The 20845-nt window shown below is 34.8% G+C and overlaps 1 protein-coding gene across 1 annotated transcript; it reads right to left on the bottom strand.

Annotated features, from left to right (window-relative positions):
• Positions 1 to 831: 831 nt before the first annotated feature.
• Positions 832 to 19886, bottom strand: samsn1a (SAM domain, SH3 domain and nuclear localisation signals 1a). The gene is made up of 16 exons (XM_052107747.1): positions 19757 to 19886; positions 18457 to 18600; positions 17256 to 17302; positions 16844 to 16881; positions 16433 to 16516; positions 14830 to 14927; positions 14594 to 14656; positions 11698 to 11794; positions 10928 to 11253; positions 6625 to 6705; positions 6265 to 6393; positions 6000 to 6105; positions 3132 to 3289; positions 2776 to 3003; positions 1906 to 2056; positions 832 to 1199 (listed from the first exon to the last, which is right to left on the bottom strand). Exons 1-16 carry the CDS (start codon positions 19778 to 19780, stop codon positions 1102 to 1104), a joined length of 1872 nt encoding a protein of 623 aa, XP_051963707.1. The 5' UTR covers positions 19781 to 19886; the 3' UTR covers positions 832 to 1101.
• Between the last annotated feature and the right edge of the window lie 959 nt (positions 19887 to 20845).

The following is a 20845-nucleotide window of genomic DNA, read 5'->3' as shown; positions in this document are numbered from 1 at the left end:
TCACGATATCTGTAAAATATTTGTGCTTTTTTGTAATTGTATTGTAAGAGTAGCTCTCACCTCAACCATAATTCAACCAAACTGACATTTTTTTTTCCTCATTTTTGCGGACAAATGTCCTGATGACTTCTCCAATATTTAGGTTTAAGAATTTTAAAACTTCTCAATAATGGAAAATTATCTGAACTCCCGATCTCAAATTTTACTGCCTCTTGTTTCAACAAAGAGCTGTTAATAAAAAAATTTATAATAAAAAGCAAAAGAAAACTTTTGATCAGAGAGGGGAATTGCAACAGTATTAACTGGAGATTGCTTTTGTAGCTAAATTAAAACAAATAGAAATTTGTTAGCCATCTTTGTGCATATCGCCACCTACTATGGGGAGGAGAATTTATAGCAGAAAAGTACTTAAATACTTATCTGTTTCTCACTCACGACTATCATATCGCTTCTGAAGATATGGATTTACCACTGGAGTCATATGTATTTTTTATGTTTAGTTTTATGCTGACCTTCAAATGTCTGACCTCCATTCACTTGCACTGTATGGACCGACAGAGCAGAGATATTCTTCTAAAATCTTAATTTGTGTTCTGCAGAAGAAAAAAAAATCCTACACATCTGGGATGGGGTTCAGTAAATGATGATTGAATTTTCTTTTTTTGGATGAACTATCCCTTTCAAAATGAATGTTAATCGGTAACACATGGAGTTACCCAGTCATACAGTGAACCAAGGTCAGACAAAAAGAACCTACTGCCCACCATAAAGGGTGTACCTTCCAAAATTCAAACTCAAACAAAACAAGTAATAGAAAAGTATATGTGCTGAAGAATAAATTATTTGTTTATTTGAATAATATTATATACAATTCAGTCATAACCATTTGTGAACAATTTATCACACACATGTAGGTTTGTAAATATTAAAAAACATTTAAATTGCACAAAACAGGTTACATCAACAGAAAGCAGAACAGAATGTGTAAATACAAAACCAAGTGGGCCAATTTCTATAACACATAATCACAAAATGAAACATCTCAACTGAGTTGTGTCAACTATATGTCGAGAGAGACATTTGACAACTAGTGAGTGACTCTCAGCTGTCAGGACACTCTGCTGGAATAAAACAACCAGAGTCTCTGAGACAATCTTCGTCTTCCTCCTCATCACCCTTTATCTCTCCCTGTTCATCTCCTGTAGGGCAAAGCAAATAAAGGTTAAATCTCTCACATTAACTCCTGCTGGTTAATTCAGTCTCTGTCTAACAAATTAGGTTTGCTTTTTGAAAAATAATTTTCCTGGTTATTATCCTTCATTCATATCAGCAGAATAGCCCAGCCAAGTGTCACCTGTTCACACAGCGAGCCAACATCAAAACAGCAATTAATCCCAACCTGCATTTATAATAAAGGGCTGTTCATGACTGCAGTGTTGTGGATTAAATTAAAGGAATAGTTCACCCAAAAATAAAAACTACCCCCTATGTTGTTCCAAAACTATGTGACTTTATTTGTGCTCTAGAACACTCAAGCAGATAACAGACACAATCTTAAGGAACTGACAGCATCAGTTACTATTCACTTTTATTGTAATTTTTTTTTTGTGACTACAATGAAAGTTAATAGGGACTGCCTAACATCTCCTTTTGTGTTCCACAGAAGAAAAAAAGTCATACAGATTTGGAACGAGGGAGTAAATGATGATTTGTGGGTGAAGTAACCTTTTAAGACAATGTTGTGCATTTCAAACCAACCACATTTAATTCACATGTAAAAATAGAGGATGCAAAGATGTAGTAGCACTTCCTGAGGCATTCCTGTCATAATGTGTCCTGAAATGTAAGCTTACAAAGAATACTCAGAAACCAACTTTACATCAAACTAGTTGTATTGACACTCACTGCTTGTGACGTAGAGGCACTCTGATGCAGAAAGCAACTTGTGCCTGTGATCTGGATCAGTCATATTCAGCTCAATCAAATGCCTCTCTTTTAGATGTTTGAGGTCATCTACTGTCTGGTAGCCATTCAGGAGTAACGAGGATGCATATTGCTATAACAAAAAGAGCTATCCAACATTAAAATACAGCACAAAAAACTCCAGTCCAGGGTAAGTTCATGTACATTTCATACCAATATCTTTCAATCGCCAAACTGCCTTCTTCATGAATTAAAGCACTGTGCAAAAGTCTGAGGCACATAAGATGTTTCATAAAAGCATTTATCTTAAGATGTTTTTTCATATTTTCAGCTTTAGTGTGAAATATAGGAAGGAAATATAAATGTTAGACTGACAAACATTAATTTAGCAAATAGAAAAGATTAGAATAGAAGAACAGGGAGCCCTGCAACGGATGTCATGGCCCATTGTACATCGTGTCAGTCTGAGATTACATAAAGAGAGAGATGCAATTGAGACCTAAATTGATAGAAGAACTGTGGCAAATTCTCCAAGAAGCTTGGAACATCTCATCAACAACCAAGAAAAACTGTGTCCATGTATACCTAGGATAATTTGTGCTGTTTTAAAGGCAAAGGATGTCACACCAAATATTTATTTAGCTTTTTTATGTTTACTAGACTTTGTATGACATTAAGTAATAAATAAAACTATGTCATTATTTTTTAAGACATCCTCACTGTGCAACATTTTTCAAAAGTTCCTAAAACTTTTGCACAGTACTGTATATCTCACCAATAGGTGGTGGATTCGATTCTACGTTATGTATCTATTTGTTCACATGTATGCATAAATGTCCTGTCTGGTTTTACCTCTAAATGAAGCCTCTCTAATAACTCCAGGAGTGTATTCGGTCGTGGCTTCCTGCAAACTTTCACAGGTCTTATTTTTGGGGCCTCCTCCTCCTCCTCCTCCTCCTCCTTCTCTTTCTCAGGTAGAACGTTCACATAAATAAACTTGAAATTTCCCACTTTATTGTTGAGCATGCCAGTCCATATACCCATTGGTGGTTTACTTACAATGCTAATGATGTCTCCCACCTAAAAAAGATGCACATTTCATACATATTAAAAAGGTACAAGCCTATTCTGTTGGTATAGTCATCGTCATTGACTAATTTATCCAATAGACTGCAACAATGAACAAGTAGAACAAATAGGTACTGTACCTTTAGTTTGAGGGAGTCTGTATCATATGGGCTGGGCACGAAGTCTGTATGTACTCTGGCTCGTCCACAGAACTGGCCTGTGTAGGGCACATCCTCCTTCAGTTTCAGGCCATCTCTGTTACTGGATCCATCTGAATTTCTAGCCACACAACCTGAGCCAATAAACACAAACATAAGACTATGATTACCCTGTCAAAACAATCTGATTCAACTTAACCCTGGAATCCAGATATTGCACATAACTTTACACAGAAAAGGCAAGTAAGCAATTTTATCATACTAAAATCATTTTAACTTGTATAATGTTTACGTATTGTGGCTATACCTTTGTAACCGTGTGTATTTTAAGGTTTATGGACTGACCCATTCACTTCCATTGTTAAGTGCTTTCCTGCTATTTATTTGTATTTTTTTATTATTTTTTTTAAGAGAGACGAGTATATATTTAACATCATGCCTCAAAAGCTGTTGATTGAGCTTAAAAGGTGCTGCAAGCAATTTTGTATAAAAAGGTGTGCAAAAAATATCCTACTCCCTGATAGATATCCATGAAATAATTGTCCTGATATCTCACCAGTCTCTGAGACAGCTCTTGAAACTGTATACAGCACTCAAAAATGTATTTGTGGTCTGTGGTCATTGACGCTTTCTGCCTGTCAATCATTTAGCTAATTCTCAATTGTATTGTAGTTGCAGTCAATTATTGAGTCATTTTTATGCCATGTTGTTCATAACAGTTGTCAGTTGAGGGCGCTATTTTGCTGCTGTTGTTTTTGACAACCGCTTCTTCTACTGTCGGCCTCAATAAAACTAATTTGGAATCTTTGGAATGTGGGTTTTGGAATGAGGGGCCGTGGCTAATCAAATGTCTCAGCTTGTGGAAATTTCAGAACAGTTAAAATCGCGTATAGCTCTTTTAACTTGTATTAAACCCGGAATAACACTTTTTTTTTTTAACCCTTTAAGCTCAGATGGGCCTGCTGGAAGGCCTGTTGAGATTTTTATTTTTTCACAAAAAACTGCAGTCTTGACCAGCACAAAATTGGTATTGTTTTAAAGCTTAGAAGGTATACTTTACAAGGTATGCAAGCATAATGACCAAAACTTAAAAACTGCTTGAAATTTGCAAACAAAACAGAAGTGTTCCATTTTAATAATTTACTAATAATTCTGTACATATTTAAATCGGTAAAAGCATCAAACTGATCAAATACCCATGTGTCATGTGTCATTGGAAAGCTCTCAAAAGAATTAAATACAACCAGTATTCTACTGTTTTAGTCACATACAAAAATATAGCTAGATAATAGATACGTACATGTCTTTAACATACATGTTACATGGTTTTGCTTATAAGCCACGATTTTGCTTATAACTTGAACATGAAAAATAAAGATAAAATATCCATGATAAAATATCAACATACCATTATTTAGAGGAAGAAATATATACCACATATCAATATATACCAATGGGTTACAGACTCAGAATCAAACGGCTAGATTAATCAAGTATGCTGATGAGATGGTACTGTTGGAAGCTTGCATGAAGGATCAGCCATTGAGTGAGCAAACACATTTTAAGAATGTTAAGACCCTTGAGGAATAGTGTCAATCAAGTGCATTGCATATAAATATAAAGAAAACTAAGGAACTGATCTTTAATGTTAAACTGGATGAAAAGCAATTGAGGAGAAGGACAGTACTTAATGGACAGGTCGTAGAGATTGCTGAGAGTTTAAATATTTGGGAACATACATTGAAACAACGTTGGATTATAGCATGAGTACAGACTATATTTTTAAGGAAGCAAGCCAAAGATTGTACCTCATATGAGATTAAAGGGATTCATACATTTTGGAAATGGTATATAAAAGTGGAGAATGTCTTCCTGGTTAATATTGCAACCTGGTATGGGAGCATGGGTCTAGGGAGCAAGAAGTTAACAAGGATTGTTATAATGGCATGTAAAATAATCGGGAATCAACTACCTCAGTTGAACAGTCTGAATCAGGACTCAGAAGACCAAGGATGATAACATCGGATTTTACACATCCGGTGCATCCTGAATTTGTAATGCTTCCACTAAGAATGAGGTACAGGGCTCCAAAATTTAAAAAAAGGTTTATAAGAATTATTTTGTACCTATTGCCATTAGACTGCTCAATGGATGGTTGTAATGATTGTTTGTTCCATTTTTATTTTGCTATGCAATTTTGATAATTTGTGAATTAAATTTGTGCATTACTATGCATTACTTATAATTGGGTCTCTTGTAGATCTTGTGTGTGATTATTATTTTGCTTTGTGATGAGAAGCCAAAAGGTGGTAGTCATCCAAATATGGGCAGAGATGATTATTCAATCTAGTTACATATGGCCACCTGGAGATGGCGCAAGTACACAGACTCAATGGTGGTTCAAATGACAGAATGGAACAAGGAGATCTCGTTACTCATGCCTGAATGCTTTGCAGAGAGAGCATACCTTTAGTCATTGTTGTTATTATGGTTTATTTGTTTAGAGAGGTTTTTGGACAGTAGAACATGTTTTTGGACACTAGGATAAATTATATTTGTGATGCTCTAACTTTTGATTGCTTTGTTGTATCAACACAACATTTTACTCAGGTACAGGGAACATGATAAGGAACAAAACAAAAGTTTTTTTTGGGAGCTACCATAACTATACCCTGAGATATATATTGTCAAATCAGAAGAAAAAAAGTACATTTTTGGCTCAAGATTTTTTTTCATCTCTTAATTCTCATAAATAAATAAAAAATGTAATGCAATTGACAATTGATTGAGTTGTAAACCTCAGTAGCTTGACAATTTTAGTAGTTTCCCCTACTGATGGTAGATACTTACTGGAGGAGCTCTGTCCACTGCAGAGACTTTCTAGTGAGTTGCTGGTCTGGTCTGAGATCTTCTCTACTGTAGACCCATTCTCTATTTCTCCTTCAGTGTCATCAACCTGCCCCAATCAAAATATCAGCCATGGACATTTCACTATTAACTTTTTTACAGATGTAAGTATACTTGCTTTGATATTTTGCTGATATTAAAGATGGTGAAGAAATTAGTTGCTTAACCAATGTCAGTAATTATAAGAGGAACTTGATGTGTGACTCACCATGTCCTCAGAGAAAGATTTGACATGTTTCTTGCCCATCCGTTTACACATAGTCATGGAGATGGCCTTCATTTTTTTCCCCAGACTTCCTGGTTTCTCACAATTCTGTGTTGTTGATTCACCATCTGCCTGTTTCATGCACACACACACTTATTTTTTAAATAAATCCTTCAGTATGGAAAAAGCTTCTCTGTTCAGTGGTCAGTAAGTCAAGGATAAGACCTGCTGACTATAATTAAAATGAGTTGATTGTTTTAGATTTTACGTCATCCAACAGAATATAATACATTTTGCATGTGGTTTTTCACTGCATAAATTCTGTGCAGACTAAAATCTCACTTTGATGTAAACTCTTCCCACCTCTGCTGTTCCATTTTCCTCAAGACGGGAAGGGGACTGTTGATGTCTGAACGTGTCAAATCTTCCAAAACTTGTTGATCGCTGTGTCAAGTAATGAAAACAGACCACATTTACCATATGGTTGGAACATCTAGACACATTCTATATACATTACATTTTAAATCGGCAATGGTGTAATGAATAGTATGCCAAAAACTGGTGAGAATCCAAGAGCTTGTCGAGGTATTACACTGGTCATTAAGTTTTAGAGCACTTACATCCATTAAACTTCACTTGATATGTCCTAAATGTAATGTGACATTTTCAAATTGATAAAAACACTGAATCTCTTAATCTCTTCCAATTAGACAAATGCAAATAATTGTCTAAATTGTAATGCAATCAATGTAACCTCAATCAAATAGCAAAATCCAGAGCACTAAAGCCAAGGTACACTGGCCTAATTTAACAGAATTTGACCTTGACAAAGCAATGTATTGCCAAGTAAAAAATTCCTTTAATTATTTTTCTGTTTTCTGGCCCCCTTTTATTGCTAGAGTTAGACAGGGAGTACTATGCCAGTAGGCCTATCTAAATTCTAAAAGAATAAACTAGATAAATAACACCACCTCAAAATTATTACCTTAACCATTTAAAATAATAAAACCTACAGTACCTTTGGTTTAAGAATTTTTGGTTTGTCTGAAACATTTGAAGCAGTCCTTTGCAGCATCGCCTTAGATGTGAATGTTCAGCTCACAATGATACTCTTAAACTGAAACTAGTGGTTTTACCTCTCAGCTCCAAATGTGTAAAATGCGATGCCTCAGCAGAACAGCTTAGTATAAGAACTTCCTTAAATCATACAGGATGTGAGCCAAGCGCATTCTGTCTATTATTGAGGCATCAGTTTTACAGGGGAAAACACTAAGTGCTTGAGTCTGCATTTTGTGGTTGACCACTTCACAGTCATTTCGAGTAACACAAATTCGGTAAGTGGGACTCAAGGGCACAAAAAAAGAAAACAATTTCCACAGAGGTGCCATTTACATAATTGAACACTTCGTTGCATCATATCAATTTGATGAAGGCACTCAGGACAGTTACACTTGAAAATGTGTGAATGTCTTTGCATTAGAGTATAAAATATCAAACAATGTGGAAGATTAAAAAGATAACAAATGCACAATTTCAAGCAAAATATTTAACAAAAATATGTTTGTTCTATGTGATAAAACAATAGAAAAACTCTTCAAAATGAAGGCAAAAATATATGGACACTTTCTGGTTGTCAAACGTGTATATGCCCATAGTTAATGTGATGAAATACGCCTGTGGTTCCTCTACTAGGACACCTGTGTAATGGGAAGTGACTTCGTACATCCACTTAAATCAGCTTGAGACCAGATGCTTAAAAGTAATTGCAAAATCTTTGAGGAAAGTGAAGTTAGTTTTGATAAAAAGTCTAGTGTCATAATTATTTGTTTACATATTCCACTTGATTTTATATTTTGTCAAGTAATGCAATGAAATTCATACATTTTAAATATACAAACACTTTTTGGGGCCATTGTAGATATGAAAATCTGTGCTTCTACTATGTCTTCAATAGAACTTTTAGGATTAAAGAGATAGTTCACCCAAAAAAAAAATATTCTCTCATCATTTAATCACATTCATGACATCCCAGATGGGTATGACATTCTTTCTTCTGCAGAACACAAACAACATTTTTTAGAAGAATATCTCAGCTCTGTTGGTACTCACAATGCATAAGTGAATGGTGACCAGAACTCCAAATGTACAAAAAGGACATAAAGGCAGCATAAAAGTAATACATAAGATTCCAGTGGTTAAATCAATGTATTATGAAGTGATATGTGTGGGTGAAAACAGATCAATATTAAAGTAATTTGTTACTATAAATCTCCACTTTCACATTCTTATTCTTCTTTTGTTTTTGGCAATTTGTATTCTTTGTGCATATCACCATCTACTGGGCAGGGAGGCGAATTTATAGTAAAAAAGGACTTAAATATTGATCTGTTTCTCACCCACACCTATCATATAACTTTTGAAGATATAGATTTAAGCACTTTAGTCGTGTGGATTATTGTTATGCTGCCTTTATATGCTTTTTGGATCTTTCACTTGCATTGTATGGACCTATAGAGCTGAGCTATTTGAATAAAAACAAAGATTTTTAGAAGAATATCTCAGCTCTATAGGTTCATACAATGCAAGTGAAAGGTCCAAAAAGCATATAAGCACTCTGGGATGGCATGAGGGTGAGAAAATGATGAGAGAATTGTCATTTTTGGGTGAACTATCCCTTTAATGCAACCTTTATTCACATTAATGAAAATCTAATAAATGTACACACTTGAAAGCTTCTGTCAGTTTTACTTTTGTCCTCTGGTCGAATTGCAAAATCTGGTCTACATATACGGGAAGTGAGCTCCATCGCACGCACAGGAAGAGGACCCATGCTCATGAAAAACTTCCTGCCTACTTTCACAACCTTCTGAAATTTTTGCAAAACTTTTCTGCACATCGAGCTGTTTAATCTGACATCTGTCTCGTTTATCAACATATGCAATATGTTGGCTCTTTATTTAAGGAGAATCACCTTCCAACCCTTCAAACTCAGGCCATCATTTACATTAACAAGGAATGGTTTACAACATGGATGGTGTGTGGCAGACTACCAATAGCATTTAAGAAAAGCCTATGGACAATAACATAGCCTAATCCAGCTGCGTGCAATCAGCCATGCAAAATCCAGGATTACACCATTCTAATCTATTTTGTCAAGCATCACTAGTCCTCAGAAAGAAACAACACTTACTAACCTTTTGTGAATGCTTCCTTTTATCTGATAGTGATACAATGAACTAGTTTACCCCTTGCCCAGTGCTAGAAAGACTAATGTATTCTAATAATGCGGTTCTAGAAACTCTATGGAATAATGTTTTCCCCTCATCTACATGCCATTAAAAACATTGGATTTCATCACTCTCAAATGTTTAACATGTGTGCAAATATCACTTAATCCCTAAAGCTGGGTGCCATACTAGGACATACTTTGAGTCTTATGTTGCAATAACACTATGTGGTTGATGGATGGATGACACATTATATTGCATTTATTAAGAATCTTAGACGGATTGTCTATAGCCTATAGCAATTCTATTTATACAAGCATTTTGCAGGAGTGATGCTCAGATGATATAAGCATAAACCCTTCCTCTTGTTGTAGAGATGCAACTTCCATGGATACAACATACATCATGTGGTTCTTTGAAATCCCAGAGCCTTTGAAATATTGTTACCTTTCCCAGACTGATGTATTTCAATCACCTTTTTCTTCATCATTTCTGGAATTTCTTTCGACCTTGGCATAGTTTGCTACTGGGTGACCTTTTAGCCAACCTCAAGCTGCTTAAAAAGTTGTATTTAGGTGTTGACTTGATTGAACAGGGCTGGCAATAATCAGGCCTGGGTGTGTCTAGTCCCGCTGAACCCCATTATGAATGCCGTTTCACAGATTTGGGGATTTAGTAACTAAGGGTAACTAACTTTAGTAACTTTGTCACACATGCCCAGTTGGTATTGGATAACTTTTTTGCTTCAATAAATAACGTTATCATTTAAAAACTGTATTTTATGTTTACTCAGATTGCCTTAGTTTTATGTTAGACTTAGTTTGAATTTTTGAAATAATTCAGTATGAGATATACAAAAAAAATCAGAAGAAATCAGGACTTTTTCACAACGCTGTATCTGGAAATAAACAGTGAGCTATATGATTTTGAAAGTTTTAAAACAGTGAAACATTTTGACATATTTAAGATGCACTTTTTATATGTCGCTAATCATATAAGCAAACCAATGACATTTTACCATGTTAACTTGTTTGTACAAAACGTCAGATTTCTTTGCTTCCATTGAAGCACACAAGATGATCTTTGAAACATTCTCAAATAATTTTGAATAACAAGGATTATCAGATTTTGCATAAACATGTCCATATTAGCATTAAATCAAAAATGTTTGTTATCAAATACCATTCAAATATTTAAGTTAATGTTTCCATTAAACTTTTCACTCATATTTTTATACTTATTATACTGTAATTTGTAAGTATTTTATTTATTACATTACAAAAATGCAAAATAGTACTTTCAATAGTAGTCTCAACTGTTTGAACCTCATTCATTGTATATAGCCATATGGATTTAAACACAATTTTCTCATGTTTTCCTGTGTATAACTCTACTAATGCTAAATCTACAGATCCCATTTTATATGAAAAACTACTTACATTAGAGGCACAGGAATCCACGTTGGTGGTGGAACACATGACTCCTTTGGGCGAGGGGTCTCTCTTCAGGGTATGAACGTTGATTTTATCTCTTTGACTTGAAGGCCGGGATGTTGTGCAGTCACAGGTGTGAATTCGATATCCAATGGGGGGAGGTTGACTGGCATTGTAGGCCGGTACCCAGACGGGGTTGCTCCAGCGCTGTCTATTGGAGGGTGCTGCCTCCATGACCCTTGACCCCACAAAAGGGGTGGTATTCTCTTGTGTATGTGGCTGTGCTCCTACATCTAACACAGGCATCATTTCGCTGGCACCTTTGATGTGAGCTTTGAATGATAGATAAATAATCAAAAGCTTTCAATGGCATGAACACTTATACAATCAGTTCTAGTGTGGCCTTCCATATAATGCATTGTTGTAACAGAAATACTGCATCAAGTTAAAGACACCATGATGAGATAACATTTGGACTTTTGTGGCTTTTAGCCTATGTCTATTAGCTTTAAGGCCATACACTTTATATGCTAGTGTACTTTTAGCACACATGTATATTTAAATTTTACTGAGAAAATAAACCAAAAATATTGATGACTCATCTTTCACTCAGATGCGTATGCAAATTTGTGTCTACCTGCAACCGGCTAGCAATAGCTTTACAGAATCATGGTTTATGGTTCGCTGATGTAGCTAAACTAAAAGCTATTGGCCACTGAAAAAAAAAAAAAGAGTTGCTATGCAATAGACTTGGAAATGTAAAAAATAATATTTACCTGCTGTCTCTTGTATCGGGGTCCCTCTGTGACTGCTTTTCCTCTCATCTTTTTTCACCCTAATACTTCTTGTCTGTGCCATCTCTGCTGTCTCAGTCTGTTAAAAGACAATATAGTTAAATGACCAAGTAGATTGTTACATCTATAATATTTTTGCTCTAGTGAATGTGTTTTCTTCTTTAAAGGTACCGTACACTCAGTAACATTTGTCTTTGTGCCATCTTGGACTGACACCTAGCGGCTTGGATGCAGCATAATTTAAAATAAATAGTTTTCAGATTCAGATGCCATTGTAGAAATGTTGTATTCACAGTCAGTGAAAGTGTCAAATAACAGGATGGTTACTGAGATTAAAGCAGGTAGTGTTTGGCTGGTCATGTGATTATAACATGACAGCCCCCATGGAATAAAACAGCTTTTATAAGGTTACTGATATGACTGGAGTCTTCATTTTAATGTGAGAAGTCATGATTTCCTACATATTACAAAATAAAAATTCATGTCTTTAGGAGTTTCATGAGAAAAACATTTTGTGCACCTTTAATATTTTTAATGTCTTTTTTATTTAGCAATTCACCAAGTTCATTATGCTAATTATACTGCAAGCAAATGGTCAAGGTTTGGTTGGTTAGCATGGGCCAGTTAGCCCCTGCTGGTAGATGCCTTAACTACACAAACTGGCTGCAAACAGTTTCTTTCTACATTGATGCAAAAGCAGTGGTGAATTTTCAGGGCCAGCACAGACTCCGCTGGCCTAACATTGCCAAATAAATACATATTTGTCATGCTTGAGTGAAGCAATCACGCTTTAAGTGATGTATGTAATTTGAGAGCGAAGAGCGCAAGATTTTGCTGAGTCGGCTGTCACTGCCTCATCACCACCGAGAAAGAGTTCCTTATGGATTTAAAAACACGAGACGTTCTGCATGACCGTGTGATTGCTTAATTTATTAAACAGGAAAGGAGGACTGATTTTCACTTCAAGCAAATATCAGGAGTTTTCTAAGAGTAAATTAGACTGCTTGAGCATTCAGTGTCAGATCAAGTTTTGAAAAGTAGAGCTGCGTTCAATTCAACTCGGAAAGTCGGATTTCTAGTAGGAAAAGTGCAATGGAATGCATCTTGAAGTCAGAATCACAACTTGTAGGATGCAGGGGCAAGATGTCACACAAAATTGGTGACACTCAGGGAGATAAAAAAAATAAGTGATAAACATTCACTTTATTAAGTAATATCGATAAATTAGTTTGTTTCCGCATAACATGATAGTAAAGATTGTTTAACAAATGCCTGCAGAAACAGGTGTATAAAACATTATAATCTCTTTTGATAATCGAACACCTGAAGCACAAATACTAACGCTGCAGCATTGTTTATTAGTTGGGTTACTAGGAGACATCTTTATTGAGAGTCAAACCCCTGCTAAGCTAACGGGAGCGTTGCCTGACGAAACAAAATTTATTGCAAGCAACATTTAAATCACAAATATCATTAGATAGATTTTTGCAGGTATTATAGACCTCCTTGTAGATTCATATGAAAAATGATGATTTTTGAATGTCGGGAGATGTTCATTTCACAAAACAGTCATGCTGCAGTTAAAATTAGACTTGCTTGAGCATTAAATGTCATTTCAAGTTCTGGCTTTCGTGCGTTGATGTGTTTTTAAAATGTCCATTGGTATTACTAGTTAGCTGCTACATAATGTATGATGCCCAAAGGCATAGTGTGTTTTATTCATTGTGAAATTGAGTTTTCTTAATGGCATGAATCACAATGAAGGCCTAGACATTAAATGCAGAGCCCACCACCATGCAAAAGTTGTTCTATTTTTAAAGGGGGGCATGACTTAAACAATTAAAGAGAGAATTTTCAGTTTTGGGTGAACTATCCAATCATTTAATCACCCTCATGCCATCCCAGATGTGAATGACCTTATTTCTTATGCTGAGCACAAATTAACATTTTTAGAAAAATATCTCAGCTCTGTGGGTCCATATAATGCAAGTGAATGGTGGCCAGAACTCTAAAATGCCCAAAAAGCATTTCAAGGTAGCATCAAAGTAATCCATATCCATATCTTCAGAAGCAATATGATAGGTTTGAGTGAAAAACAGACCAATATTTAAGTCATATTTTTTACTATAAATCTCAAATTTTACTGTCACATTCTTCTTTTATTTTTAGGCAATTTGCAATCTTTGTGCATATCGCCACCTACTGGGCAGGGAGGAGAATTTATATAAGTCTTAAATATTGATCTGTTTCTCACCCACACTTATCATATCTTTCTGAAGACATGGATTTAACCACTGGAGTCATATGGATTCTTTATTTGCTGCCATTATATGCTTTTTGGACCTTCACATTTCTGGCCACAATGAACTTGCATTGTATGGACCTAGAGCTGAAATATTCTTCTAAAAATCTTTGTTTGTGTTCATCAGAAGAAATAAAGTTATACACATCTGGGATGGCATGCGGGTGAGCAAATGATGAGAGAATTGTAATTTTTGTGTGAACTATCACTTGAAGAACACTGTGCTAATCGATAGCTTTCTTCAGGTATTATTGTAAACCTCCTTGACTGCCACAGCAAGTATTTGGTGGGTGGAGCATTATTGGCCATTTTCATTTCTGGGCTTTGCACTATAGTACATTACAATTTCAGCAGTCTCGAGGGACTCTAATGTCATGTGGGCAAAAGGATTACATAGGCAGAACATTGCCCCTCACCCAACCATCTGTACAGCAGTCAAAGCAGTCAACGACTGTTCCATGTTATTATCTCTATTCAGGGACAACTGTTGTTCCTGTCCCTGTTCTGTGTAACACATGATAATCTAATAAAGTATGTGCTGCACAAAGCACCTGGATAGAAAGGGTTTAAACTCACCACAGCATTCTGACTGCTGCTTTGTCGATCATGGTTTGGATTACACCCATCATTATAGGCAATCTGTCAATAACACAATTTAGGATAAGAATAAAATGCAATGCAAAGGAACTCCTGTCTCAATTTTTGCATGTATTACTACATGTACAATTAAATAAATAGAATATCTATTTTTAATTTTTAATAGGTCACCACATTGAAATACAATGTAATTTAGCCAGACCCAATTTTCTGACCTGGACAGGTGGCTCTTTCTGTGTGTTTCTAGAGATGGTCTGAGTCTGTCTGTCTGCCCCTGTCTGACTCTCAATCCTTCTTAGAGCTCTCACCCGATCTGAATTGCACAAACACATATACAGGAACCTTTTTTGCTCTATACTCAAATACTGATTTTATTGGGTCAAGACTTCAGTACGTAACACCATGGCATTATAGAATATCTGGTAATGCTAAAAAAGACACACACAAAAAAAAAGAAAATAAAGGGGGTTAACCAAAGCAGAGCTCAGAATAGTACATTCTGTATGAGAAAAGCTCTGTGGTTTTTTCACCTAATTTCCTGTTTTGCTTCTTCATGTCTTTTGACAAGGGGAAATAAAATTTTGTAGGTGATTTTACTCTGTTTAGTCAAGGAAATGTGTCACATTCATGCAAACAGGTTTAACAGCATTACTACATCAAAACAAGATTTAGAATTTGATTTTGTCTGTCTATCTCTCTTTTTATCAATCAGTCTATCTACAGTATCACCTTCAAACATTGTTTTTTGAAACTAACATTCAGAACAGGATTTTTTTCAAGTCAACATTAAAGTTTCTCATGACAAACTTTACCCATCTAGTTTAAATTACTTAAATCTTATTGTTCCTTGCTGTTAAAAAAACACAGATTGAAAATATAAGATAATTGTCCATAACCACAACCTAAAAATTCAAGATGTGTTGTATGCAGTGTATGCAGCAAATACTTTGTCTTTGAAAATCCATAATTGTACGTGGCTGAAGTATAGTACCCTATTTACAATTAAAGGAATTTTATGGGTTCAATACAAGTTAAGTTCAATCAGCAGAATCTGTGGCATAATGTTGATAACCACAAAAAAATAATTTCAAACTTTACCTACTTTTCTTAAAATTAGAGTAACAATGGAAGTTATTGGGCCCTGTTTTTGGAGGATTTAAAGGCAGAAATATGAAGCTTATAATTTTATAAAAGCACTTACATTAATTCTTCTGTTAAAATATTATTTGAGCTGTAAAGTTGTTTAAATAGTTGTTTTTACAGTTGTTTCAGGGTTTTATGGTTTACAGCATTACGTCATTATGGCAACAAAGTCATAACATTGGACTTAACTTTACACAGAAAAGGTTAATAAGTGATTTTAACACACTTAAAGTTTACACACAACGCTTCCTCATCTGGCCATGCTTTTGAAACAGTGACCATTTTAAAGTTCCCTGATTGACCCCCCTTCACATCCATTGTAGGTGCCTCACTGTAACCCAGATTTTTGCTTCTTTTTTTTTTTCAAGAAAATGAATTTTTAGGTCAATCAGCATTATGCCACAAATGCTCTCAACTGAGCTTAACTTGTTTGAATCATAAATTGAATGCTGTTTTTTTTTTTTTTTTTTTATAATCCCACAAATGGCAAGTGTTTTAAGGTAAGTGAGCTGCTGCTGCACAACACAGCTTGTGTTACTCCCACTCTCCATTCACTGTAAATTGGATTTGACACAATCAGAATGTAGGGCACCTGATTGGATGTTGCTTAGCTGTGGATGTCTTGTAAATGAAATCTAGTAGGGCTTAACCCACAATTCCTCAGACCGGTTTTACCTTTATTCTGATTGTTCCTCAGAAGGACTGAATCTTCTTGCTTTTTGGAGGCCTGCCAGATGGAATTAGTGCAGACGGCATTATCTGCAGGAGGGAAACTAAGACCATTAAGGGTTTATTAACCAATGTCCATCAATGTGCCATGCTTTTACTTTTTTCTTCCTATGAAATCTTGTTTGAAAGCAAGGAAATGTGGGGAATATTGCTTTCATTTATGTTCTTAATGATCTGAAAACCACTGAAAATAAAACTTTATTTTATTGTCTATCAGTTGGTCACTTTAGGTTTGTGCTGTGATTGTAGTTAAACTAGTATTCTTATGTGCATGTGACGAGAAAAAGGAAGGACTGCAATTACAGGTTATTCATGTGATGTTGAAAAAAAGAAACAAGAGTGAAATGTTTTACATACCTAAAGTTTCATTTTCAGAGACAGACTTAGGTAGTGATCTGGGAGATAAAACAATGAAACGTATTTAAGAGTGTTGTTTTATAATGATTCTATGTAAATAGTTAAAGATATTAAATATAAAGCTTAATATATGATTCAGATTTATTGTAGTATCTCTGTTGAAGAATTTGTTGTGCCATTACTTTCAAGTCACATCTTATGCCTTGTCTTAAGGAATAAGAGCTATTCTATACTGATAGTACAGGGCTTATTAACATCTACACATGATGAAAGGACAGGAGGTATCATCTCTAAGTATGCAGAAAACCAAAGGGGACAATTTAATTTCATTCTTTTCACTTTTACTTTTACTGGAAGTTAAAAAAATATATATATATTTTTTTTACTTCAAGAACACACAGACTGAACTCACCTTCGTATCTTCTTTTTGTTGTTTTCTGTGTTGATTTGTGAAATTTCCTGAGAATGAATACAGCATAAAGGCATTTAAGTACAATTTGTAATGGTATATTTTTTTAATTTATACCTCTGTGAAATCATACTTGCATGTTAATGAGTTCCCATGATCATCTAAGCCTATTTTTATTTTCTTATAGGGATAGTTTCTTAAAGGGATAGTTCACCCAAAATTGAAAATTCTGTCATTCAGTTATTCACCCTAATATTGTTACATACCTATATGACTTTCTTTCTTCCTCACCGTAAATAATAATAGTTATATAAAAAAAGAAAAGATTTATTTACTATTACATTTTTACAGTAAATACTTTTACTGTTTTAATTAAACAGTACTTGAAATGTTTTGGAATCATAACTCAAATATAAACTTTCATAATAAACTTTGGCTTTGAGTACTACTAACAAAAAATTACCAAGTACAAAATAGTGACTGGAAGGAAATTCCAGTCATAATTTCCCTTATATGTATAAGACATGCAATAACTCATATTAAATAATTAAATAAAATCAATTATTCTTTAATCACAGCTCAGTTAAATTTACTTGTAACTAGTTAATGTTACTATAAAAATGTAAGTTCAGTTTATTTGAGCCAAATAAGTATGTTTGCTTAGAAAAAGCATGCAAAGCTATTTCCTTACAAAATCTAAGTAAGGTCAACTAATTTGTTTTTACAGTTGAACACAAAAGGAGATGCTATGCAAAATGTTAAGGACCGACAGTCTCAGTTACCATTCACTTTCATTATATGAACAAAAAACAAAATTAAATTAATGGTGACAAGACTGTCAGTCTCTTATAATTCTGCTGAAAGAAAGTCGGGTTTGGAACAACACAAGGGTGAGTAAGTGATGACAGAATTTTCATTTCCATATGGCTATAGCACAATTTATTAGCAACAGGTTTTCATTTAAAAACATCTCATCATGTCTACAGCAGTGTTATAGTGTATGTCCAGATGGTCAATACATGTCTGTTGGCATTGCAGTATGCATACTACACTCTTTCATATAACTATCTACTTTCTGTAACCTGATACGCCACTGAAAGCAAACAATCTGTTCTAGCATTCAGATGTTTTCAATATTAGAATGACATGATGACTTCTACACATCCTTGTTGACAGGACCACTGTCAGACACTCATACAGTTACCATGGAGATGGAACGCCCTACACTCCTCCATTTGGTGTTGTCATCTAAGAGGACAGCTGGGCTGCTGGACCTGCTGGGGATGGTGTGTACCTGGGCCTCACAGGACTGCTCTACGGCCTCATACAGGCTGTCCATAGAGCCCTCCTAGAAAACAACAGTTCAGTCACAAACTATGAGGCTAACATGCATGACATGTAGAGTCTATAAGACAATCACCAATAAGCCAATGAAGGAATGTCATAGTAACAATGTGTGTGTCGTGACCCAAAAAGGGGTTGCAGGTCTGTTCTGATAGGGCCATGGACAGCAGTGAAAAACAATGCTAAACATACGTAATAAAAAGGTTTTTTTATATATATATATATATTTGTCCCAAAACAAATATGCTTATTAGGTCTATCTTTAATCTAATCTTTGAAAGGGAGGAGAAAACACTTCCTACAGTATTTGTTTTGTTGTTGGGTGTACATCCGCTTTGCCACAAATTCTGTCACTTAGTAGAGGCAAGCCAAAGTAGGCAGATGCCAACATGGAAAGCACGATGTAAAAGAAACAGGTTTACTCGCAGAGAGGATAAACATGGTTTGTGCTGACCACAATGTGTTTTTGTGGGGGGAATTCTTGGCTTAATAATAACAATAATAACAACAATATTAATATAATCATCATTATTATTATTATTATTATCAGTTGTAGTAATAGTAGTATTTTTATTATGTACCCTTCAAATCTTTGAATTCATCAAATCAAGCTTTAAAGGTTCATTTGAATAAAAATCCATTTGCACAAATGATCAGCCAAAACAAAACTACCCAGATGCATTAATCTGCTTACATAAAACCAGTGTGTGAGTGAGATGGCCATTAATCCAGAATAGTGCAAAACAACCAAACATCTGGCAGGCAACCTCTATCCACATACAGTATACTTACTATATTTTAGTTTGTGTATCAAAATCATGACTTAATCACTGAGAAAGTGAAACAAATATTGTATCTTTACTATAATACAAATGTTTCAAAAGCAACAAGTAAAATACATTAAACATAATTAAAACGTTTAAATCACACCAATAACAACCTACAGCACAAACAGTACCCAACATATCTCATTGCATACATGTTCTTAATAAAAGGAAAAGAAAGAAAAATGAAAGACAAACAACAGGCCCTCAAAGAACTAAAGCATTGCTCCTGATCTTCATACTCTGTCACGTTACCACCCTCCAGCAGTTCAAGATTCATCCTCACACACTGTCAACCAACAAACCACAGAGTAGAAAAGGTGAATCACATCTTACCAGAGAGAAGCAGAAAAGATTCATTCTGGAAAGAGATGTGTCTTTCCAGTGCCAACAGCAATGAATGAACAATGGGATGAGAGTCACAGGCAGACAGAGAGCAGCATGCTTAGTGTTACAGGATGCCTGCTGCTCTACAGATTAATACTGAATGACATCCCTTACTCTAATCCAATAGATGGGGAGAACCATCGCCCCTCAATCAAGTGCTGAGCTTGGTAATACTGCTGTTGTTTACTTACAAGTGAAAACTGTCACTTGAGTAATTCCAAGATGAGCCAATGGTGTGATTTAAAAATATGACCTGGAGGTACATTTACACACAGGACAAATAGCCTGTTAGAGGCTTCTCAACAAGATAAAAAAAAGTAAAAAAAAATGATGAGGCTCATAATAATTAATGGAACAATAAAAATGGACCTTCAAACATCCCGGTAACATTTTACATTAATGTTACTTTGTTAAATATTTACAAAGGTTTTTATTAATGACTAATTCATTAACTTACAAATACACTATTCATAATTTAAATGAGGTTATAACAACATGCATATAAACTTTCATGCAATTCCTGCCAAATATTGTTATAAATGCTTAATAACTCTTATTCAACATTAGTAACCTATGATGATGATTCAATGTACATTAATGTAAAGTGGACATATCTGAAGAGTTGCCAATATGGAAACCTATGTAAACAAAATTCCGTAATAGTATATTTTTTACGTAATGTATATATTAAACATTTATAACGTGAGCAAAACTCATTACTTTTTGGCAAGTGTTGCATGAAAGTTGTTCTGTTTTATTCATGTTGTTATAATCTTTTGTAAATTAAATTTTAGACATTAATGAACACCTTTATAAACTCTTAACAAAGGGAACATTCATGTAAAGTGTTACCAAAATATCAAACCATTGTTTTGGCTAGCAAAAATGGCCAAAACAATGATATATTTGTATAACCTTTAAAACAAACACGACAATTTGCCCTGATAAAAATGAGATAAAATGCCCCAAACTTGACTTTCATGAAGAACAACTTTGTACTAAGAACACATTTGAACCTTACTGTAAAAATGCCTTCAT

The sequence above is a fragment of the Xyrauchen texanus genome, chromosome 36 (assembly GCF_025860055.1).
Source record: "Xyrauchen texanus isolate HMW12.3.18 chromosome 36, RBS_HiC_50CHRs, whole genome shotgun sequence".
Lineage (NCBI taxonomy): Eukaryota > Metazoa > Chordata > Actinopteri > Cypriniformes > Catostomidae > Xyrauchen > Xyrauchen texanus.
The sequence above is the reverse complement of the archived record's forward strand: the minus strand, read 5'-3'. Positions and strand labels throughout refer to the sequence as shown.